At 43.1% G+C, this 24,339-nt stretch overlaps 2 protein-coding genes across 5 annotated transcripts; both read left to right on the top strand.

Annotated features, from left to right (window-relative positions):
* The first annotated feature begins 2,083 nt into the window (after positions 1 to 2,083).
* DPPA3 (developmental pluripotency associated 3) lies at positions 2,084 to 14,696 on the top strand. Of its 4 annotated transcripts, none has more exons than XR_011540312.1 (4): positions 2,084 to 2,432; positions 12,789 to 13,042; positions 13,293 to 13,325; positions 14,096 to 14,696. XR_011540312.1 is itself a non-coding variant. In XM_008528863.2 (4 exons), exons 1-4 carry the CDS (start codon positions 10,681 to 10,683, stop codon positions 14,204 to 14,206), a joined length of 480 nt encoding a protein of 159 aa, XP_008527085.2. In that variant the 5' UTR covers positions 10,022 to 10,680; the 3' UTR covers positions 14,207 to 14,696. The 4 variants fall into 4 exon arrangements, 1 of the variants encoding a protein (XP_008527085.2); XM_008528863.2 differs by lacking the exon at positions 2,084 to 2,432 and adding an exon at positions 10,022 to 10,762; XR_011540311.1 differs by lacking the exon at positions 2,084 to 2,432 and adding an exon at positions 10,786 to 11,102.
* A 7,933-nt stretch (positions 14,697 to 22,629) lies between these two features.
* Positions 22,630 to 23,820, top strand: LOC103556653 (small ribosomal subunit protein eS4, X isoform). The gene has a single exon (XM_008528865.2). It carries the CDS (start codon positions 22,912 to 22,914, stop codon positions 23,701 to 23,703), a length of 792 nt encoding a protein of 263 aa, XP_008527087.2. The 5' UTR covers positions 22,630 to 22,911; the 3' UTR covers positions 23,704 to 23,820.
* The last annotated feature ends 519 nt before the right edge of the window (positions 23,821 to 24,339 follow it).

The raw sequence follows: 24,339 nt of genomic DNA, 5'->3' as shown, positions 1-24,339 counted from the left end.
CAAAGGAAAAACAATGCTGGGTCCCTGGATTTTCTTTCTAAAAAACAGAGCCTGAGGCAGAATGTCAACTGAACAATTCATACCGGGCATATGGCACTGCTCTGATCTCCGGCCAGGTTTTTTGAGCTGACGTAGAGTCCTCATTAGTTAATACCCTTAACTACAATGCTATGCAATACTTCCAAGTTCTGTTTTCACCTCCCTTTTCCAAACAATGTTTTGTTTCAAATTCTTAATATTTCATCTTAATTTATTGACATTAAAATTCTACAACATTGGCATTCCATGAGACATCGTGCTTCTTCCTGGGGTCAATAAATAAAATAGAATAAAAGCTAATTGAAATCAGAAAGGCATTCAAACATTATACCTAGCTAATAAAATGGGGATAATGATGGAGGAAAGACAGAGAGCTGGAGGGAAAAAGACAACCGGGATCACGGACACTGCACTACAGGGAAGTCAAGCATTGGTGTCCAATCTTCCCGCCCTGTTCTCCTTCGGTAGAGGGATGGGGGCTGGTACCAGAGCTGAGGCCCTCTATCAGCATTTCTGAGGAGCATAAGAGGCTGCTGAAAGAAGACAAAGTAAGGGGTTGGCCTGGTGGCGCAGCAGTTAAGTTCTCACGTTCTGCTTTGGCGGCCTGGGGTTCGCCGGCCCGGATCCCGGGTGCGGACATGGCACCGCTTGTCAAGCCATGCTGTGGCAGGAATCCCATGTATAAAGTAGAGGAAGATGGGCATGGATGTTAGCTCAGGGCCAGGCTTCCTCAGCACAAAGAGGAGGATTGGCACCAGATGTTAGCTCAGGGCTAATCTTCCTCAAAAAATACAAAAAAAGACTAAGAACGAACTATTAGGGTGGACTGCACATCTGGAAGTCCCCTGCCCCTTCCCAGTCAGATACCCTCTTTAACAAGTGAAACAAGGAACTCAACTGGAGGCTCTTTAAGGATAGAAAAACAAAGGAAACACCACAATCCTTTGTCTTTGGGTTTCTTCTCTGAAAAAAAGAAGCCACAGCAGAAAGCCAGTGAAACAACAGGCACAAAGGCACAAGGCATTCCTTTGATCTCTGGACTGGATTTCCAGAACTGAAATGCAAAGTCCACCTAGGGAGGGCCCCACCAGCATTCCCTCCGTCTTCCGTGGAGCCCTATAAAGAAAGAAAACAAGTCTTTCCTGAAAGCTCGTCCTTAGGCACACCTGGGAAGGCTGACAGTATTTGCTACTCTCCTCTGCTGTCTAATTGACCAGTTCACCTGTTCCTTCACCGTTCCAGATGGCTTCATTCAAACTGAAAATTTTGGGAAATCCATCACCCCTACTTCCCTCTTCCCACCAGGAAGGAGCTTGTCCAGCACTCTGCTCTTTTTTTTTTTTTTTTTTTTTTTTTGAGGAAGATTAGCTCTGAGCTAACATCTGCTACCAAACCTCCTCTTTTTGCTGAGGAAGACTGGCCCTGAGCTAACCTCTGCGCCCATCTTCCTCTACCATTTTTTTTTTAAGATTTTGTTTTTCCTTTTTCTCCCAAAGCCCCCCAGTACATAGTTGTGTATTTTTAGTTGTGGGTCCCTCTAGTTGTGGCATGTGGGACACCACCTCAGCAAGGCCTGATGAGCGGTGCCATGTCTGCACCCAGGACTGGCCCTGGTGAAACCCTGGGCCAGCGAAGCAGAACGTTTGCCCTCAACCGCCGCACCACCAGGCGGGCCCCCAGCTCTCTGCTCTTTAGAGGGCTGTCATATTGCAAAGTCATTAAATGTTCTCCATCAAGCTATTAGATATCAATATCTAATTGATATTAGAGACAGGATTCCACCCCGGGAGTATTGATTCTCCACCGTGGAATTTCAAGAACTAAGGTGGATCCCCACAAAGGCAGCCGACTGTAGGCCGTGGAGAAGGAAAGAGGCGAAGGGAGGGGCGGTACCGCGCGACACGTCGGGCTTCAGGGGCAGGGCGCTAGGCCTTGGAAGACTGGAGGAAACGTCCTGCTGCGCGAGCCGGGAGCCAAGGGAAGTCAGGGTCGCGGGGCGGGGGCGAGGGTCGCGGGGCGGGGGCGGGGCTCGCGGGGAGGAGGGAGCCAGGCCCCCGGGGGACCGCCCGCCAGACGCCGTGGAGAGCAGTGGCGGGAGCGCAAGTCAGTCATTAACTGTGCGTCTGAGAATTCTCCCACCGGCAGCCCTCCTCCGTCCCTTGCCTGGCTTTTCCTCTCTTGGGAATACTTTTCACTCTCCGACCCTAGATACTAAATCGATGATTTGTCGTCTGTCCCCTCCAGGACGTATGCTGCCTGAGGGCAAAACTTTTACTTTGCCTGCGGCTCTCTCCGTCTGAAACCAGCGGGGCGCAGTCAACGAGAAATCGGCGCTGGAGGAGGCAGCTGGAGAGCAGGCCGGCTCAACAGATAAGGGAGAAAGTAGAGCCACGGTTCGACGTCATCAGTTTACATCCCCGGGGCAGATTAGAATTTTAAAAGTATATTCCGGGCTCTTAAAGGTGTTACCCCTCCTCCAGCCTTAGGCGGATGAAGCCAATTCACTTTTTAACATTCCTAAAGGGTAAATATGGCTAGAAAGTCAATCTCACAGGAGTGAGAAGTTAAGACGAGTCTGAATTCGACTTAAGTTTTCAACTTCCTTTTATTTCGTTCCTTTCTCCCATCCATGACATTTCTTATGGGCAAAAGTTGACGCAAAACCTCTGCAGGCTCGCAGTCTGTCCTGCGTGGATTCTGTCTGTCCCCTCCGGCAACTGAGGCTGGGGCTCCAGGGTTCTGTGCACAACTGAGTTTTCACCCTTATAGATTTTCTCTCCTGGTTTTGCCGCTGGAGGGGCCTATACTCGTTCCTCTTCTGATTTGAGGAGGTTTCCTTAATTATATTGACAAATAAAAATGGCAAGTAATAGGATATATTGGAATATATGAGGAAGCCATTTGGTGTAAACCTAATTCCGCCTGACCTTATCTTTCCAAAAGGGCCTGACTGAGGCTGTTGAGCATGCATTGTATATCTGCTTTAGAGATTCCCTATGGCAAGAGCAAAGGCCCTTGAGATAAAGGTGCAACTTCCCTCTCCCTCCCAACATTGGCGTCTCCTTAAGGATTAAGTATCTTTCCTTGGGCTAGAAGCTGATTGCTGCGCTCACCTGTGACCGCCCAGCTTGAGACAATAGACTTGCCTCCTGCTACGCCCACCAGGATAGCAGACCCACTACCTGCTGTGTCCATCAAGCGCTGTGCCGACAGGGCGATCTTGTGACTATTGTGGCAGGGACATTTCAATCATATGTGAAACACCCTCTTTGAGGGTACGTAACCACCCTGTGTACCCCGACTTCTTTGGAGTGCTCTGTTCCTTTGTGGAAAGACTCTCCCGGGTTATAATCCTAAAATTTCAGCTCAGAATAAACTCACCCAAATTTTCATTTATAGATTTGTTATGGATTATTTTCATTGACAATATTCGTCCTTCAAGGGCTGGAAATTAATACGAAGAATCTGGATTTCCCCTTTTGTCAAGAAGGGAGTTATCTTGCTTAGCTGTGTCTTCCGGGAAATTTTCCTCCCTAGTCATCTGGGAATACTCTGTTTCAAGGTTGGGTAAACTCCTGTGGTGGGTCCATGGAGGTCTAGTCAGTGCTTGAAGCTCTTGCTAGATCTTTGGGTCCTGACAGAAAGGTGACATTCAGGGCTTCCAAACTGCTTCAGGTTGGTCTGAAGCAGCCCAATTGGGGCCGCCTTCCAAGAAATGGGAGGTGGAACTGGCCTAGAAATTCAACTCCTACGTCCTTTCAGCCTATCAAACAAACCGCTCTGCTAGCCTATTTAAAAATAAATGAAACTGGGCCGGCCCAGTGGCCAAGTGGTTAAGTTCGAACGCTCTGCTTCTGGGGCCCAGGGTTTCGCTTGTTCCGATCCTGGGTGCGGACATGGCACCGCTCATCAGGCCACACTGAGATGGCATGCCACGTGCCACAACTGGAAGGACCTACAACTAAAATATACAACCATGTACTGGGGGGATTTGGGGAGAAAAAGCAGGGAAAAAAAGGAGATTGGCAACAGCTGTTAGCTCAAGTGCCAATCTTTAAAAATAAATGAACCATTGACTGAAAGAATTAGGTGGGCGGATACTGAGATTAAATTAGGAGTGATATGGTTCCAATTCTATTCTCGCACAGGAACTACACCTTCTACAATTCTACGGGAAAATGTAAAGAAGCTATCTTTTCTAGTTGTATCTCTTCGAGGTTACCTAAAATCTCACTGATTTGCAGGCTAGGCCTGGGTGTTCTAGGGCAAAAGGGTGAATAATGGTAGTCTTCCCCAACACACAGAAAAACTTTAAGTTAACTGCAACTATTTCCTTAAAAGTCTTTCTTGCCGAACACTTCTTCAGCCTCTTGTGCCTGTCCCACTGTGTCTCCTACTGAGGGGAGTGGAGAATAGCATGAAGGAACAAATAGCAAAGCCTTAGGCACTAAAAGAGTAAGTCATGTGCAACTGATGAGGATTTTTAGGCTGCTTAATTTTAAAATGGCTTATGATGAGGATTTTTAGGCTGGTTAGTTTTAAAACTACAGCTGAGATTCAGGCTCCAAGGAGTGGAATTTGTTTGCCCCTTTGTTGGGAAACATTTACATTTCTAAGGGAAACCTCTATCTGTAAAAGGTGCCTCCCTCTCTGTACCAGGAAGAAGAGGAGAGATGACCTTATCCCTAGAAACTCTTAATGGGGAAGGCAAGAACTTAAGTTGGTTGCTGTCTGGCCATCTCATGTAACTGATTTAGGGTGGTGGCTTCTGACCTTCACTTAATCCGATTTGATTCTTGTCTAAAAGTCATGGGATCACCCAACGACCAGACCCCACCTGCACTGATACCATTTTAACTTTTTTCCATGTTCTTTCCTTTGTCTTCGTAAAGAGATGACTCACATACCTATGCCTTAAATTTAGCCCTAACCCTCAACTCGGGGCAGCAGCAGCAGGAGCTCTGACTGCCCGTGGGTCCTGTCCCCACGCACCAGCTCTGCCTGCCCATGGGTCCTGTCCCCATGCCAGCGGGGCAGCAGCAGCGGCTCTGCCTGCCCATGGGCTCTGTCCCCATGCCAGCGGGGGCAGCAGAAGCGGCGGCAGCAGAAGCTCTGACTGCCCATAGGTCCTGTCCCCGTGCTATTCCACACTATTCTCTAAATAAAGGAGCACTACCGCCAGATCTTAAGAGTCTAAGAAATCTTTCTTTCGACTCCTCGGCTCACCGACCCCGCATCACAACTAGTAGATTAATATGTTCTGAAAATCTAATGCCCGGCATAGTGATTATAGTCAACAACACTGTGTTAAACTTCAGAGTTGCTAAGAGACTAGATCTTAATTGTTCTCACCAGAAAAGTAAATAATTATGTGATGTGATGGGGTGTTAGCTAACGGGATGGAGGTAATCATATTGCAGTATATAAATCTATCAAATATGTCAATTATATCTCAATAAGAAAATAAAAATTACTACATAATTAACACCCCCCCAAAAGAGTAAACCATGCAGAGTTCAAGAAATTGGTATTAGTTAGACTCATATTTTGTAATTGTGATGTTAATTTACTAAAAAACTTATAAAGGGAATCGTAATCTTTAAGAGCAAAATTAAGTTTGATAAATTGGATGCTCCTTTCCTTCCATTTAATTAAGTAACCCTACTCCTTTGAAACATCAACAGTTCTCGATGTCTGGAAAAGAGCCCAACATTTGAGAAAACTCAGACCCATAAATGAATTGGGACAGCTTCCCAGCTGCTCTCTCTTGACTTCTTTTCTTTCTTCCTAGTAAGCCCCCTTCCCTAGCTCTATTTGTAATCCTAGTTATTAATCTTACTAAGAGAAGATAATTCTTTTTTTTTTGGCTGAGGAAGATTCACCCTGAGCTAACATCCATGCCAATCTCCTTCTATTTTGTATGTGGGTTGCCACCACAGCATGGCTGCCAACGAGTGGTGTAGGTCCATGCCCAGGAACCAAACCCAGGCCACCAAAGTGGAGTGCACTGAACTTAACCCCTAGGCCATGGGGGTAGCCCCAATGATTCATTTTTTGAACTTTCAAAAATACAAAACATAAATGGTCTGCACAAGGTGCACCATATCTGTATGAATCTGAGAACTGTCACTGAGCTAACATCTGTGCCAATCTTCCTCTATTTTGTATGTAGGATGCTGCCACAGCATGGCTTGATGAGCAGTGTGTAGGTCTGTGCCTGGAATCTGAACCAACAAACCCTGGGCCTCTAAAGTAGAGTGTATGAACTTAACCACCATGCCACCAGGCCAGCCCCTAGATCAACATTCCTGATAAAGGGTATAATGTGCATTTGCAGTGTTTTTTGAAAATATTCAATTCTGCAATAGAGGGAAAAAAGAACTGGGATGGATGAAACTCCAGCAGTGTTAAGCATAGACAGTAAAGTAGTAGCTTATGAGACAGAGGTGAAACTCATAGTAAGTGTTGATATTGAGTAAATGAGCAGCAAGTAAGCCAGGCAGAATTTATAAGATGTGTTTAAATATACAGTAAGTAAAATAGTAACCTGTAAGATAGAAAAAACAGTTACTACTTACAGAAAGAAAAGGATGGAAAGAATAAGTCATGATCCTATCACTGTGTCACAGCTATGTCACCCCTAAATCAGTCACCCAGTAGTGGCACTCACTATTATCCCATTGTGGGTCCATATATGCTCTGCCCTAGAAATGCAAATTATATTCACAGTTGCTCACCAGGCTAATTGGCAAGCTCCAGCTATGGTCAGGCCTGTTTCACTGGTAGCATCAGTATATCATTGGTACCTGGCACTTTCTGTCTGCAGGCCCCCACCTCAAACCTCAACTCCGGTCCTCATAACCACCCCATCAACGGGGAAGGATGGAGCAGTGGAGAGACAGGACTTATGAACACTGTGTAGGGAAGGAAAACATTTTCTTTGACCCTGTTAAGGTCTCTGGCTGGGTCTGAGAATTAAACTGACAAAGATAGATTAGCAGGAGAAAAGCATACAAATTTATTGACTGTAAGTTTTCCATGACACAGAAGCCTTCATAAGGAAATGAAGACCTGAAGAAATGGTTAAACCTGAGTATGTTTATGTTAGGTTTGATGAAGAATGGAAAGTCATGGAAAGAGATGATAGGACAAAGAGTGTAAGGTGATTGTAGTAGACTGGGAGAAACTTAGCAAATCCTGTTCATCCGATTCTTCTCAGTGTCCCTCTGACTTAGAGATAAGGATGCTCCTTTCCTCCAGGTATGGGCAGGGCACCATACCCTCGTATGAGGGTATTAAGACCTGCTTCAGGGGAGAAGGGTGGGGAGGAAGGTCAGAGAACTTCCTACTTCTGCTGTTTTCTCAAACTCCTTCAGCTTACAATATTCAATATGCCAAGGTGCCGTATTTTAGGCCCCCATCAACCACACATCCCTTAACTTGGGAAGTAAGATCCTTCTGCCTAACTGGTATCCTGTTCTTCGTAAACAAGATTCAACTCAGTACATTTAAAAGATCTTACTGGCTTTATGTAATGATTCATGAATTGGGCAGCATCCGATCTAGCAGACAGAAAGGAACTCCGAAGAGCTGTACAAGGAGAGAGGTTTTACAGGCAGAAGGAGCAGGAACGAGGAAGTTGTACTAGGCAAAAAAGCAGATTGTTTATTGTGAGGTTACTTTCCTTCAGGGAACGGCAGGGATCCATTAGATTGCCTAACTAATGCTGATCAGGCGATTTCTGATTGACTGGTTTAGCAGTCCATTTCTGGGAGAGCCAAAACTGTCATTAAGTCTCAGTTTGAGGAAGTGGGGCTTAGCATGAGCGATTCCATCTTGGGCTGGTTGTCTTGTTTTTAACACTCTAAATCTGTTAACTTACTCTATTCCTTTTGCCTGGCTTTTTGCTGTGCATTTTAAACCAACTTTAAAAACCAAGTGATACGAGCTTTTTAATATGGTCTGTGAGCCTTTCTGTTTCCTGACCTTTGGACTAGCTTACCTGCTAGTGTTCTTATATCAAGTTAATTTCCCACAAGACAAAGGCATCTACGCAGGTGGTGACATTTTTGAGAAATTAAATGTTCTACACTTGCTCAATAGTTTGGTTGAATATAGGTCTCTCGGTTGGAAATCATTTTCCCTCAGAATTTGAAAGGTATTTCTCCATTATCTTCCAGTGCCTACTGTTGTTGAGTCTGAAGCCATTATGTTTTCTGCTCTTACATTCTCATTCTCTCATCTCTTCTCTCCTATTTTACATCTGTTTTTTTGCCTCACTTATTAAGGGAATGTCTGTCATTTTATCTTCCACTCCTTCTTTTTTTGTTTCTAATATCAAACTTCTAATTTCCAGCTACTCTTTTCTGTTTTTGCTCTCTGAGTTTTCCTCGTTTAAAAACAGTATCCTGTTTGTTTCAAAAATATGGTTTTTTTCTCTAGAGAAATTCATGATAGTTTTCTTGACGTGTTCTTTTATAGTCTGTTTTTTTCAAGTTGCTTCATTCAGTTTGTCTGGCTTTTTATCTCATCTTTCATACTCTAAAGAAAAAATATGCTAACTAGGAAGGTGTTATGATTTTTTATTCTGATCTTTTAAAGCATATTTAGGGGTTGTGTTTTCTCAACTACCCTGTCTCTCAGTATTTTTACCATCTGTTGCTTTTGGCTCAGCTTCTGTCGCATTTAAGCAACTGAAATTCCATCATCCACATCCCACACCTTCTTCTAGCTATGGTTTACCTTCTTTTTTTTGAGGAAAATTAGCCCTGAGCTAACATTTGCTGGCAATCCTCCTCTTTTTGCTGAGGAACACCGGCCCTGAGCTAACATCTGTGCCCATCTTCCTCTACTTTAAATGTGGAACACCTGCCACAGCATGGCTTGCTGAGCCATGCATGCCACATCTGCACCCGGCATCCAAACCCGCTAACCCCGGGCCACCAAAGTGGAATGTGTGCACTTCACTGCTGCGCCACTGGGCCAGCCCCAGTTTACCTTCTTCCTAAACCTAGATTTCTTTTTTTGTTTAAGACTTTTATTTTTCCTTTTTCTCCCTAAAGCCCCCCGGTACATAGGTGTATATTCTTAGTTGTGAGTCCTTTTAGTTGTGGCATGTGGGATGCTGCCTCAGCGTGGCTTGATGAGCCGTGCCATGTCTGCACCCAGGATCCGACCTGGTGAAACCCCGGGCTGGGAAGCAGAGTGTGCAAACTTAACCACTGGGCCACGGGGTCGGCCCCCTGGGTTTCTTGAGGGAGAGTCTAGGTCGGGTTTTTTCGCTATCTCACCTCTTAATCTTAAACCTCCTCCTATCCAGTTTTTGCCCCACCTCTCCAATGGAATTCTCAGAGCCTGCTGTAGGAGACGCAGCCCAGAAAGTGCGAACAGCTGAGAGAACAACAGGAAGGGAAAGTTAAGAGTGCCATAAGGCACTGCTTCTTGAACTTCAGCATGCATCAGAAGCACCTGGAAAGCTTGTTAAAATGGTGATCGCTAGGTCCCAGTCTTTGATTCAGTAGGTCTGGGGTAGAGCTCGATAATTTCTAATCATGTCTGACAAGTTACCAGGTGCTGTTGGTGTTGCTTGTCTGGAGGCCACACTTTTGAGAACCACTTGAATAAAGTGTTGTGACATGACATATGCTTATGGCTCCTCCTCATCCCCTACAAAAATATTTCTTGATGTGACTTCAACTTTTGCTTTTTACAACAAACAAACCAGATTGCTTCTGAGTATTGTCTCATAGTTTCCTGCTAAAGGGGGAATGGGGGAGGCTGCTCATTGAAGAGGCGATGGGAAAAAGAGGGGGGCAGCTGGGGACTCGTTCTCCCACATCCTGCAGGAAATCAGCAGTTAATGTTGGTTCTCCTTGCCAGAATTCAAAGTAGGGGTTTTTGGCGGGGGGTGGGGAGGGGGGCGGGTAGCAATTTGATTAATTTCAGTTGCTCACAAATGTTAAATGCAATTAAATTTAGTCTATAAAACAATTATAAAATTACAGATCCAAGATACACATCCATGAAATATTAAGTTATTAAACTGTTTATAACGGATGCTTTATTTCTCCTCTATTTTCCCTTACTAGCTTCCAAAGGTCTAAGATGAATCACGCAAGGAAACTTTCTCAGTTAACCTAATTAGGATTTAATTGGTGGGGGAGAGTGGGGTGGAATTGCCCTTCTCTCTACACGGGATCACCTAAAGCCCAGTTCACAAACCAGTAGCCACCTCCAGAAGTAGAGTTTGAAAAAAGCTGATTTTTAAGGCAACCTTAGGGAGATACAACCACAGAAACTCTTTATAAATTTTCCAGCCGACTAGACAGAGGGCATGATGAAAAATTATCCTATTAGTCCACTAATAGGACTAGCCCACTCACCTTATCCCTTTAATCATTAGCATTTACATCAAAATAGGCTGGCTGATTGGCTTATCTGTAGTTTTTAACAGGACACCGGACCTAAACTTTTAGGTTAGTTCTTTCTCTCACCACTGTTTGTTGGAGCTGGGTTTTTCTCGCTCTTTCTGGGCTATACAGTTCTTGCCAGGCTACTTTGTAATAGTTTGAGAGTCTTGAGCATCACCTTCTGCTGCACCCAAAGGTCTAGGAAGAGCTTCAAGCTGTGACTAAACTTCCAATGGACTCATCCAAGCTTAATCCAACCTGGGCCGTGGAGTCCTCTCAGACGCCCAGTGAAGAAAATTCCCAGGAAGACTCAGGTAAGCCAGCTGGTGGCCTTCTCGACTACCAGGAGTTCGGGGAGTGGAGAAGCTGACCCTCCTTTCTTTACTGACTTCAGCCTTTTCTAGAGGAATGCAGTTAAGTAAACCTTGGAAGCAGAGGACCGCCAGGCAGTGTAGGTTCCTCCAGTGAAAAAATACAATAGGAAAAAGAAAAAAAGGGGAGAGGGCTCTTGAGAACTGCATTGTTTGCTCCCTGTGCTCAGGAATGCTGTAGGCTTCTAAGTCTCGTTTCTAGGGAGGAGCAATCGGAATTCTAGAAGGCGGCTCAGTGCCGTGCGATGCAGTATCTCGGCGTCAGCGATACGTGTCAGGAAAGGTAAAACACCAAAAAAAAAAAGAAACCTAAATTTCAATTTAACCTCAAGGTTTTCTTAAACTCACCCACATGTTCGGAATTGGCTTTCCAGCTAAATTTACCCTTTAGGAATGTTAATAAACAGGGAAATGGCTTTGCAGAGGAAACTGAAGGAAGGCGCGGATTTATAAAAGCCAGAGAATGTGCTCTGTAATGTAAATTAGTAGGACGTACACTGAAGAGTTGCTTTCTTAGAAACAGTGCTCCAAGAATACTGTTAATTAGGTCTCCGCTTTCCCGCGTTCTTCCTGCGGCGGAAACTCAAGACTTCTTGGAGCCGCACCCAGTGCCGGGCTTGGCCACGGAGACGCGCTCACTTAGTTTGAAACCTTGTTACCCTAAAGGCAGAACTGGGGGGTGTAGGGTAGTGGTGGTGGATGGCCTTGAGCCAGCAACCCCAACTACCCACTGGGCTGCTAGGAAGCTGGGTCGGATGCTCGCTGACGTCCTCTATTCCACGCCCCTACCCCCCGCCAGTTCCAGACTGCCTCACCTCCATCTAAGAACCCTGGTCAATATATGCGACGGGGAAAAATTAATAAGGAGACTATCCGTGTAATATACCCAGTCTCGTCTTTTCTTTGAATCTGCCTTAGTACCTGACAGTTCTACAACCAGAGATCTTTATTTCCACGTGCGCAAGTCCCTAGAAGTTGAATGGCTCCTGACTCATAGTAATCCTTTCGCATACAGGGAAAATTAATGTTAACTGTCTTATTGTATGGAATGTGAGTGTGTATGGGGTATGCAGAATGGTTCTGGCTAGAGTGAGTGACTTCCCAAAATACTGGGTTTGAGTGGAAAGATCAAATACCCTGAAAAAGCTGAGGAAAACAGTTACTTTGACTTCCTAGTTCTGCTTAAGAATGGGCATTTCGGGAGAGAGTGTTGTATTTGAGGTTTCTTCGTCTATTTCATAGGCGTGGGGTTTTTTCCAGTAAAGTTTAACAGGTTTATTTATAATTGTTTGTAAAGTTGAACTGAAACTTTTTCACAGAAACATTTTAATTTGCATTAACGCTTTACGTCCCCGCGTCTATGTTAAAAATTCACACAAATGAAAACGGAAAAACTGCCAATACCTGATTTCTGTCCCATATTTTTCCACTTGGAATCATAGACTTAGGTACCTTTTGACCCCATGGAAAAAAATATCTAACATTCAGAACTACCAATAGGAGGAAGAAGAGAAGAAGCGTTTTTAAAAAATGAAACGTTTCCCATCATAGTGGATTTCTTTTTTTTTAATTTAAAGCTTCAGTGCATGGTTGTGTATCCTAGTTAGTTTTTTAGTTTTTAGTTCTCTGTGTGAGCTGCCGCTGCAGTGTAACAACTGACAGACAGGTGGTGTGGTTCCCTGACCTGGAAACAAACCCAGGCTGCTGCCCGGAATTTTAACCACTAGACCACCAGGGCTGGCTCCATAGCAGATTCTTAATGATACGTTCTCAGTATATGCTCTTAAGGTGTGCAGCGCACTAAACAAGCACAGTAGGTAATGCACGTGGTATACGTGATCTTCCACCCTTAGGAACCTCCCATTGTCCATTGTTCACCTGCTTAACAGAGCACTTCGTTTGAGCCAGGAAGTGAGTGACCTCTGGATGATGCGATTCACCCTAATGGATCTGAACTCTTTTCTTTCAGCTGCCTCGCCGCCTGTTTCAGAAGCACTAATAAAGAACCTTAGTAACTTGACTCTCAACCCTAGTACCAAATTCCCTCCCCTTCTACCAGAACATCCATCCCAACAGCCTGACAGAGAAAAGAAATTCCAAGGGTTAAGTGATGACATACCCTACAGGAGAAGGGGAGTAAGGACACTGCTAACTGTTCGGAAAGAAAGGATGCAAAGGATGATACAAATTATTAAATACCGCTACTCCGGCCAACTTCCTGTGGTGAGTTTGTGATCTGGGCAGACAGCACTGCCCAACTCTAGGTGGGGGAGGGCGCAACTCCTATAAGTTAAGATGTAAGTAGTGATGAGCAGTAGTCACTCATCAACTGTATTCAGGAGGGCAGGATGTCAATAACATTTAACATTTTTAAAATTGTCCGAACCTCTGTCTCTTATGGTCGTTGTATAACATTAGTAATCCAACTTTTTCTTGATAGTTTTCAATAAATGTTTTTTTTTTTCCCATGAAGCTTCAAAGAGAATCACGACAGAAGGAAATTGAGGTAAATAGAAATTTTCTTACTACACATGTGGGTGGGTATCTGGTTTCCTTTTTTTTGTTTTTGCAGAGGAGGAAAAGGGAATGGGTTTAGAGTTTCGGAGTGTCCGGGAACTCTCGGGAAATCAGTTCTGTTTGTACTGTTTTTTTTTAAGTCTATTTTTTTTAGAGTAGTTTTAAGTTCTCAGCAAAATTGAGCAGAAAGTACAGTTTCCATGTCCCCCTGACCCCACAGCTCAACAGCCTCCCCCACTATCAACATCCCCACCAGGGTGATACATTGTTACACAGTTGATAAGCCCACATTGGCACATTATCACCTGAAGTCTGTAGTTTATATTAAGGATCACTCTGGGTGTTATGTTTGTACCTTTTTTTCATGTGCTGTCCCCAAACATGATTCTCATGACAATACCGTGCAGTGAGAGGGCAGACACCTGAGTAGAGTGTCCAGCAGCAGAATGAGTTATTCACATTTAAGGCATTCAGAGAACTGACATAGAGTATGTTTTTATTGATTGACAATCAGCCACTGTTACCATTACAAAATGACCCATAATCTGGCATTCTTTGGTACCCACACATTTCAATCCTGCCTCTTTTCCCCCCCAAAATAGTTGTTTTGTTGACCTTTTTTTAGTGTTCCGTATTCCAAAGGCTATTCCAATAACCAACATTAGATTTAAGAGCTGTGACATCTCTTTCAGGTACAGCTACTCCATTTCATTATTTTTAACTACTAACTCAAATGATCCATTTCATTGTTTTTTTCAGGTTGAATCAAGAATTCAAAGATTTAGATGTAGCTGTCATTATTGCCTGTATCATAGAGATGTTTCTGAGAATACGGAGAACAACTATGACACAGAGTCGACTGAGCCATAAACCTTAATTCTTGCTAGTAATTTTAGGATGATTACGCTCGGATGGACTGTAGACCAGTATTTTGATGACCTGTGATAGAAATTCTGTGATGTCGTCTTTTCTTGCATCTCTTTTCTACCTTTATACCAGTAATTTATAAGGAATCTATGTAGTTTGCATCTGAATGACTTCAATATACTTTAAGTTCTTGATTTCACCTAGAGAAGCACTAATATGTCTCAAGTATTGTGCGTGTTTTAGCAGCCTGTGGTCAGTCAGATGAAACCCAACATGAAGAATTTGAAGCAAAATAACTTGTGTAGAAAGAATGTAAAGAAAACATTGGGTGATTTGGCTAGAGCATGATTAGAGCAGGGTGCATTAATTAGATTTTCTAGTTTTCAAAAATTTGAATTGTGATAATTTTTTGTGCTATTTCAATTTTCAGTAGCAAATAATGTGTGTATAGAGGATCTTAATAAAATTGATATATTTGAGTACCTTTTAAAAATTCGTGTTCTTTTTTCTCATTCTTTATTTTGTACTCGTTTTTGCTAGCTGTGTATCAGTGAACAGTAATTCTTATCCTCATCACATCCCTAGGATGTAAGTATCTAGCTCTCTAATATATTGGAATATTGTCCTACGGGGAAGAAACTTTACATTTGGGTAAGGTTAGAAAATAAGGGCACAGACATTTACACATATCAGCTTCCTGGAAGAGATGTCAAAAATGGAGGGAGGTTGCTTAATTAGGAAGTAGTTGATTGGAGGGAATTGAAAGAATATGATAGTGACATAAAATACCAAGGAAAGATGCCATCCAGTGGTGTTTTACTTCAGCTGTTTTCTTTCTTTCATGACTTATCACATACACAGGCCTGAATTTCTTTGTGGGATACAAAGGATATATAAAATTGTCTTCTGCCCTGCAACTATCATGTGGTTAAAGTGTTGTGTTCAGTTAAAAAAGAATTGAGTACCTAAGGGAAGCAACTGGAGACCTGGGTGAAGAAATAAATGCCACGCTGCTAAGGTAGATAAGGAATAACAACCTATTGGTATTCAGAATGATTTGAGAGTAAATGTCAGATATAACTTTTCATCCCCAAATACTTCAGTTTGTATCTTAAAATAAGAACATTCTCTTAGACGATGACAGAAGGATCAAATTAAAGAAACTGTATACCTTTGCCTATTTATATTTTCAGCCTTTCTGAATCACTCTTTGTGTGACTCTTATAAAGCAAAGATTATTGAGTTTTGTGTAATACCGTCTGAAAATTTCTTTTAATGGGTGATTTATTGGATTTCATCACGTCTGCTGTGTTTGTGTGTATGTGTCTAGTTCCTCAGGAATTTAGGAAGATTCACATTTTCTTCTGGTGGTTACCTTTATAACTTAAATCCCTTCGTGCCTTTACTTTTAGCACTTATTTTCCTAAGGTGAACAATGATTTTTCCCTCACCCTTCAGTCTCCTCTACCTCTTAATTTGTGTCACTTAAATTATCTTGGTGTCAGCTTTGTAGAGCTAAACTGAAGTGTGAGTGTAATGGTTACGCTTACCTGCATGCCTTTTAAAGTCTTTTTCCTACAGTTAAATATATTTCATGCTCCTTGCCGTCTCTTGCTGGAGTTGACCTAGTTACCTCTCACTTGATTTGCTTGTTCTCTAGGGCTTTCTTCAGAAAGGACTTGGGATGCCTTGAGGTCTTTCGTGTCCAAAACTGTGCTTTATTTCTTGGAAGACTGCTAGTCTCACTTCTTTTCCTCAAGGATATTGTAAATATTGTTCTAATGTTGTAAATGTTGAACGTTAATGAGACCCGTGGCCTGCTCCCCGGCTCCCTCCGGTGTCTGTTTTTTGCCTTATTGCTCAAAAGGATCTTTATATTTGAAGACCATTAAGTTCGCTAGAATTACTCTGTTTTGCCCTTTCTGGGTCGTTTCCTCTTCAAACATGGTGTGTTCTTTCAGTTTCTTTCAGTAATTTTACTTGAATAGTATCTTCAGAATTGTTCCTTTATTTTTGTTTTTTTGTGGGGAGTCCAATTAGTGTATTTTGGATTGCCTTTGCTTGTCTTTATATTTTTCTCTAATCCTTTTAAAATAATTACTTCTACTTAACTTTGTTCTACTTTCCATCTTCCATTTACTGAGTTTTCCATGGTTTCTCCCTTGTGCCTCCCACGTTTGTCGTGCTCGCTGACAGTGTGAGCTTTGCAAGCTCACGGTTCCTTTCCTCCTGTGCTCTTGGAGTCCCCCACCTTGGTTCCTGAGTTTGATTTCTTTATAGCTAGGAGTCCTTCATGGTCCGCTATTTCACATAATTTTTTTTTTGATGCTTTGATACTTTTTTGCTGAGTGCTCTTCACCCTTTTCTCATCTAAAAATCACATTTGGTGTTTTATTAGAGGGCAGTATTTGGTAGTGGTTAAGAATGTGGACCCCTGAAAAACTTTGCGTGGCTTCCAACCTGAGCTCCACTGCTTACTAGTTGTATGACCGTGGGCAAATCACTCAACTTCTCAGTACTTCAGTTTTCTCATCTGCAAAAGACGGATAATAACAGTATCTGTCTTTTCAATTCAGTGCCTAGCCCTTGTCAGGTAAGTGCAGATAGTAAACCTGCCAGGGTATAGTGTATGCTGTGAGCTGGGGGACTAAGGGTGGGGTCTGGCTGTTATTCCTGATCCTGGTTTCATCCCCCACCGTGCTGTACCCCTGCATTCAGAGGTATCTAGTACCTCAAATTCTAGCAGTTACCTGGAATTCTGGAGCACAAAATGATGTATTTTATGTCGCTATGCCATTTTCCTCAGGCTTAGTTTTTAGTCTTCTCTGGTCACATTAACGGTAAAGGAGAAATTCATATTACTTGGGAGAATTCAAAGGAGATTCCCTATGCATCCATGTACCTTCCTTAGACTTTTTTCCCTCCATTTGGGGACCAGCAAGAGCTTTCTACTCTACATGGTCAGACACCTGCATCACGGTCCCTTCCTTTGCAAATTATCTTAGAGTGTTCCTATCTAGTTTTTTTCCTCCAAATTTAAATTTTGAACTTACACAAAAATTGAAAAAGGACAAGAAACACCCATATCTCCTCCACCTAGAGTTGCCACTTAACATTTTGCTGCATCCGCTTTCTCTTTTAAAGATAGATGCACCATATACTTCATCCCTAAATACTTCAGTATGTATTATCCTAAAGGACATTCTTCTACATAACCACAAGAGCATCACACCCATATTATCAATGTAATGTTATCTAATACACCCTAATGTCCTTTAGAGATTTTTTAAAAATCCAGGATCCAATTAAGACTCAGTCATTTCATTTAATGCTCTTTTAATTTGGAAAGTCCTGCATTTATTGGTTGTCTTTCATGACACTGACATTTTTGAAGCATCAAGGTCACAGGATACCTTGATGTTTCTACCCCTGTGTTCAGATTAAAATAGTGACTAAGAGCTGGAGTCCTTGAACCAGACTGCCTGTGTCCACAATAGAAGTGGTGACCCTAGGCAAGTCATTTATCTTCCCTGAACCTTTTCCTCATGAATGTCCCACAGTCTGGATTTGTTGGATTATGTTCCACAAGATTATATTCAGCTTAAACGTAGGCAAGAACACCACACAGGTGATGACCACTCCCATTACATTGCATCACGGAATATTTGATGACAGTTGTCTCATTACTGGTGGTGATGTGTTTGCTCACGGGATTAAGGTGATGCCTACCTCTTTGTAATTAGTGATCTGGGAGGTGAGACTTTGAGATTATGTGAATATTGTTTCCCAGAAACTTTCATTCAATGAGTTTCACATGAATCGACTTTTGCCTGTCAATTATTAAATTGGTTGTTGCAAAATGGTAATTTTCTAATTCCAGTACTCCTTTATTTCTTAGCTGGCATCCTGTAATGAGGAACACTCTCCCCAATCCCCACCACCACTACCTTTTATCCTTTTAATAAAATGCCACCACAAAATCATAGATTCCTTTTTTAGTTTTCTTTTTTTTTTTTTTTTTGAGGAAGATTCGCCCTGAGCTAACATCTGCTGCCAATCCTTCTCTTTTTCTTGCTGAGGAAGACTGGCCCTGAGCTAACATCCATGCCCGTCTTCCTCTACTCTATATGTGGGACGCCTACCACAGCATGGCTTTTGCCTAGCTATGTCTGCACCCGGGATCCAAACCAGCAAACCCCAAGCCGCCGAAGTGGAATGTGTGGACTTAACCTCTGCATAGTTGCCGTAGTTGGCCATAGTTGATGTTTTCTAATCATTACCATTGCTTTTCCTGAAGCTCCAATTGTCCCAAATTTAGTCAGTTGACTCTTACGTCCTTTTGACATATCACCATGAGTCTTTGAGCACATTATCGCTTTCTGGTGTAATGTTTTGGACTCATCTTGTACTTTTCCTACCCAGATCTAAATCAGCTATTTTTCCAAGGATCACTGCTCCCTTTTGGGGATTGGTACTTGGGGCCAGAGTTTTAAAGTAAGTCTTTCAAAAAAGAAGATTTGAGGTCTGTATCCCCATTACACCATATCTCTATCCCAAGACCATTGGAACCCTGAGGTTCCTTCTCACTGGGACTAGTAGGAGATGCGTGTAGAAGGCCCCAGGGGAAAGGGCACCAGACCCGACCCTGTGAAGTTTTCCTAGTGTTTGAGGAGACGCAGTCCCACCTCCACCTCAGTTGGCCTCAGAACACAGCCTCTGCGGTTCCTGGTTTTCTGCCTCCTGGGCATGGATAAACTTAATGATGCTCAGCGTTTATGAACTTTGTCACTTTGCATCCTCTCTCTCAGCTGAGCAGGTGGAGAGGCAGGCCTCCAGCGTCCCTCTCAGTCTAGGCCTTTCTCTTCCATTCTTCATCTCCACGTGGCTGTTCTCTGCCTACACCGTTTGGTTCAACACCATTTAACTCTGAAATTAGGGGCTCCCTATTAGACGTAAAGTCTCCACACCTTCCTGCTTTCTAGTTTATTCCTGTGTTCTAATGGAAATAGTTATGACAAGGGCTCTGGAGTCAAACTGCCTGGACAAGTTTCTTACCTGTATCTCCTTTTCCTCAACTGTAAAATGGGGAGAATCATGTCTACTTGGTAAAACTGCTTCTGAGACTGCTGTGCATACAGATCCGCTGGGGGATCTTGTTAAATGTAGGTTCTGATTCACTAGGTCTGGTGTGGGACCTGAGGTTCTAACAAGCTCTCACATTATGCACCTACTGCTGGTCTGTGGACCACAAGTGGAACAGCAAGGGTTTATTTGGATGTTTTTGAGGATTCAGTGATTATCCATGTGAAATAGTGGTTCTCAACAGAGTTATTACGACCCCCAGGGGGCATTTTGAAATACATAATGTATATGTATATGGTAGTGGTGGTGGTGGTGAGATTGGTGGGCACAATATTCGGGATGGTGCGAACGGCATTTAGCCAGCAGGGCTATGAATGCTAGAAGCCTAGTAATGCATGGGACAGTCCTGTAGAATGAAGAATTATTCTGAGAACCATATAAATTTTGAATGTTGGCAAGACAATATTGGTGGGTAAAAAAAACCTGTGGACTTTCTGAGTCTTGAGCCTAAACCTTCCTTTTTAAACTTTTTATTATGAAAATTTTCTAACATTCACAAAAGTAGAGAGAATAGCACAGTATATTACCACGCAACTATCACCCAGATTCAACAATTATAAACATATAGTCAGTTTTATATTGTCTATACCTTCCACTCTGCACAGGCTTATTTTCAAGTGATGCTAGATTATCTTCACTCCATTCTGTAAATTCTTCTTTTTTTTAAAGATTGGCACCTAAGCTCACATCTGTTGCTAATCTTTTCTTTTTTTTTTCCCTTCTTCTTCTTCCCAAAACCCCCCCAGCACATAGTTGTATATTCTGGTTGTAGGTCCTTCTAGTTGTGGCATGTGGGATGCCGCCTCAGCATGGCCTGATGAGCGGTGCCATGTCTGCACACAGGATCCGAACCAGTGACACCTGGGGCCGCTGAAGCAGAGTGCGTGAACTTAACCACTCGGCCATAGGGCCAGCCCCCAATAAAGTCTTCTTTTTTGTGTGTGAGGAAGATTGGCCCTGAGCTACCATCTGTTGCCAATCTTCCTCGTTTTGTTTGAGGAAGATTGTTGTTGAGGTAACATCTGTGCTAATCTTCCTCTGTTTTATGTAGGATGCTGCCACAGTGTGGCTTCACAAGCGGTGCTCAGGATCCGAACCTGCAAACTCTGGGCCGCCAAAGCAGAGCACGTGAACTCAACCACTACGCCACTGGGCCAGCCTCTCGATAAACTCTTAAGGACTCCTTTTTTATTTTCTAATAATGACAATACCATCATCACATGCCCCCAAATCACTAATTCTCCAATGTCACTGAACAATCAGTCAGTGTTCAAATTATCTAATTGTCTAATCAAAGTTTTTTGGTTTTGAAACTATTCAGTTTGTTCGGCTTAGGATCCAAACAAAGTCCACCTACTTGGTGGTTATGTCTCCTAAGTTCCCTTCCTTTTATTTCCTTGTTATTTATTCATTGAAGAAACAAGGTCAATTGTCCTGGAAAACTCTCCATTTTCTGAATTGGGCTTATTGCACTTAACTGTTTAAGACATTCCTCTGTCTCCTGTGTTTTCTGTAGACAAGTAGTTAGATCTGGAAGCTTGAGCAGATTTAGTTATTTTGGAGGTGGGGGCAGGGCAAGAAAGCTTTCTGGTGGGCTGCATCCTTCCCACTACATCAAGGTAGGGACCATATAATGGCTCATATCTCTACTCTGTGACGTGAAGGAGAGTGATCAATGGGTTCAGGTGTTGCTAGTCTGATATCTCCATTATCAAGTTCACCATCAGCCTTTCATCTAAAGTTTTTGGTAGCCATTGATGATTGTGGCTAGATCCATTATTTCATCAGGTGTCACAAATTTTGGTATACCAATTCTATTATCCCTTCTGCATTTATTAATTAGAATTTTTCTATAGATAAGACTTTTCCTTCATCATCAATTCTTTGGTTATTCTAAAACACAATTTTTACAGGAGGCAGGATAAGTGCTTGATTCTTTCTCACTCGCTTACTAGTTTTGAAAGTAATGCACTGGTGCCCTAGCACCCTCCACAGATGGCTGATGAAGCTTTTTGGGTTTTGTTTTAATATTGTTATGAACTCATGGATTTTTAACATTGAGGTATTTCACTCCCTTCCATGAATTGGAGTCGTTCATCTTTTTGGTATTTGTTTTATATGTCACCACCAGGGATTTTTGCATGCTTGTGATTTACACTGATCTTTCTATTAACAAAATAGCCTTTAAATCAAGGTGGGTTTGTTTTACCCCGAACTCTACCAGAAGCTGGTCAACATTTTGGAAAATCAAGTCACTGAAGCAAACGTTGCTCATGATCACTGAGCTGCCAATGCTGCACTCTTGAATCAATCTGCATCTTTATGGTCGCATTCATGGTGATTTTCTTAAGTACCAGTGCCTGATAATCTTATGTGTTGTAGTGTAGTCATGTCCACTTACATGTTGAAACATATATTTCATTATGTTACTTTACTTTAGTTATGTTAAATAAGGTATTACTTTCCTACTTTTCAATTATGTGAGTAGGATTTATTACCTATGATTTTCATGTCAGAACAGAAAACAAACTTTACAAAAAATTTGTAATCAAAGGAGACATTGGTTTTGATAGGGTTAGGAACCACTCATGTAAGGCATCAGTACAATGTCCTGCATGAGTAATTTATTATTCCATTTTCCCCAAATGAGCCATAGATTAGGACATGCGTTCAGCTTTCTGTTTCAGGTTCTTTTCCTAACCTGGCTCTTGGTCAATTTGTGAATGACCAGTGTATTATCCATTATTGCATAAAAGATTGTCCCAAATTTTAACAGCTTAAAATACTAATAACATTTTTAAACTCACACTGTCTGTGGCTGAGGATTTAGGAGCAGTTTAGCTTGGTGGTTCTGGTTTAGGGGCTCAGGAGGTAGCAGTCAAGTCAGCCAGGGCTGCAGCCATCTGAACACTCGGTTGGGGCTGGAGAATCTGCTTCCAAGGTGGCTCACTCACATGCCTGTCAGTTTCTTGCTGCCTATTGACAAGAGGCCTCAGTTCCTTCCCACGTGGCTTCCCCTCAGGTTGCTTGAATATCCTTACACCATGTTGGTTGGCTTTCCCCAGACTAAACAGAGTAGAATCCACAATGTCTTTTTATAACCTAGCCTCAGAAGTCACATACTGTCATTTACTTAATATTGCAGTATTGATCACACAGGTCAACCCTGTTCAGTGTGGGAGGGGATCACACAAAGGCATGAATGCCAGGGGTTCAGGGATCCCTAGCATCACCTTGGAGACGGGCTGCCACAACTGGTTCCCCTAAAATTCAACTTCCGAGTGTTTTTTGATCCATCCAGATGTTCTATACTTTCTCTATACTTCTTGCCATCTTGTAAATATTTCTTTGGTAACAGCTTTATTGAAATATAATTTGCACACCATACAATTGATCTCTACGTCTGTGCTTACGCTAGCACCACACTGTGTTGATTCGTGTAAGTTATCCTAAGATCCGCCTTTCCGGGAGCAGGGCGGAACGCCCGAGGCTCTGGATCACGCAGCCTGCGACCCTCTTTTCCCGGCGCACCGGAAGAAGACGGCCGTCTTCGTTACATCGCAGCCATGGCTCGTGGTCCCAAGAAGCATCTGAAACGTTTAGGGGCTCCGAAGCATTGGATGCTGGATAAACTGACCGGAGTGTTTGCTCCTCGGTCCTCTACCGGTCCCCACAAGCTGAGAGAATGTCTCCCCGTCGTCATTTTCCTGAGAAACAGACTTAAGTATGCCCTGACGGGAGATGAAGTAAAGAAGATCTGCATGCGGCGGTTCATCAAGATTGATGGCAAGGTGCGCACTGATGTAACCTACCCTGCTGGTTTTATGGACGTCATCAGCATTGACAAGACTGGAGAGAATTTCCGTCTGATCTATGACACCAAGGGTCGCTTCGCTGTTCATCGTATTACGCCTGAAGAGGCCAAGTACAAGTTGTGCAAAGTGAGAAAGACCTTTGTGGGCCCGAAAGGAATCCCTCATCTGGTGACCCATGATGCTCGCACCATCCGCTACCCTGATCCTCTCATCAAGGTGAACGACACCATTCGGATCGACTTGGAGACTGGCAAGATTACTGATTTCATCAAGTTCGACGCTGGGAACGTGTGTATGGTGACCGGAGGTGCTAACCTGGGAAGAATTGGTGTGATCACCAACAGAGAGAGATACCCTGGCTCTTTCGAGGTGGTTCATGTGAAAGATGCCAACGGCAACAGCTTCGCCACCCGGCTCTCCAACATTTTCGTCATTGGCAAAGGCAACAAACCGTGGATTTCCCTTCCCCGTGGAAAGGGCATCCGCCTCACCATTGCTGAAGAGAGAGATGTGAGACTGGCAACCAAACAGAGCAGTGGCTGAAATGATGTCTGGTGACATGCTTAGAAGAGTCTTTGTACTTATTTAAAACTAATACAGCATGAAAAAAAAAGATCCATTTTTTAAAATGGTGAGCATCTAGTAATAAATAGCTTTGGAAGAAATGTTGTGTGTAACTTTCTTGTGTGAATTGGTAAATGAGATCTTTCCTGTTTCCTGGTCACCAGGACCCATAGCCACATTTTAGTTCCAAAGAAACTCCAGCTGTTTCCTCCCTGCAGAGTTTGCTGAGGGCCAGCATCTCATGAGAAGGGACATGAGAACATCATCATCTGTCAAAAGGAGGCTAGAGATAGAATAGGAGAATACACTTGGGGAATGCAGATTTTGCAGAGTCTTATTGACTGTGCCTTATTGTGGGGAAGGTGGAGGGCATTTAATGTGACTTCCTCCTCCCTATAGTAGCATCAGGTGTGACCAAAGTGTCTTCTGTGCCCTCAAACGGGGAGCTGAAGTCATCTCTAGTCTAACTGCTGGGCCACTGAACCAGTGGAGAGCCTGATGGCCCCTGCCTGATCCTACTGATTAGTGAGAAAGGAGTGAGATAGGGGTGCAGGATAATGGTAGGCAGAGTGTCTGGAGCCACCTTGCGTCCCCAACATTTGGCCAAGCAAGTAA

The sequence above is a fragment of the Equus przewalskii genome, chromosome 5, assembly GCF_037783145.1.
Source record: "Equus przewalskii isolate Varuska chromosome 5, EquPr2, whole genome shotgun sequence".
Lineage (NCBI taxonomy): Eukaryota > Metazoa > Chordata > Mammalia > Perissodactyla > Equidae > Equus > Equus przewalskii.
This window is presented reverse-complemented; position numbering and strand designations above follow the sequence as displayed.

Excerpts from the sequence above, each read along its gene's own strand:
- DPPA3 (XM_008528863.2), top strand. The coding sequence starts at position 10,681 with ATGGACTCATCCAAGCTTAATCCAACCTGGGCCGTGGAGTCCTCTCAG. Across the intron at positions 13,043-13,292 it reads ACTCCGGCCAACTTCCTGTG|CTTCAAAGAGAATCACGACA; the intron begins GTGAGTTTGTGA and ends TTTCCCATGAAG. Across the intron at positions 13,326-14,095 it reads CACGACAGAAGGAAATTGAG|GTTGAATCAAGAATTCAAAG; the intron begins GTAAATAGAAAT and ends TGTTTTTTTCAG.
- LOC103556653 (XM_008528865.2), top strand. The coding sequence starts at position 22,912 with ATGGCTCGTGGTCCCAAGAAGCATCTGAAACGTTTAGGGGCTCCGAAG.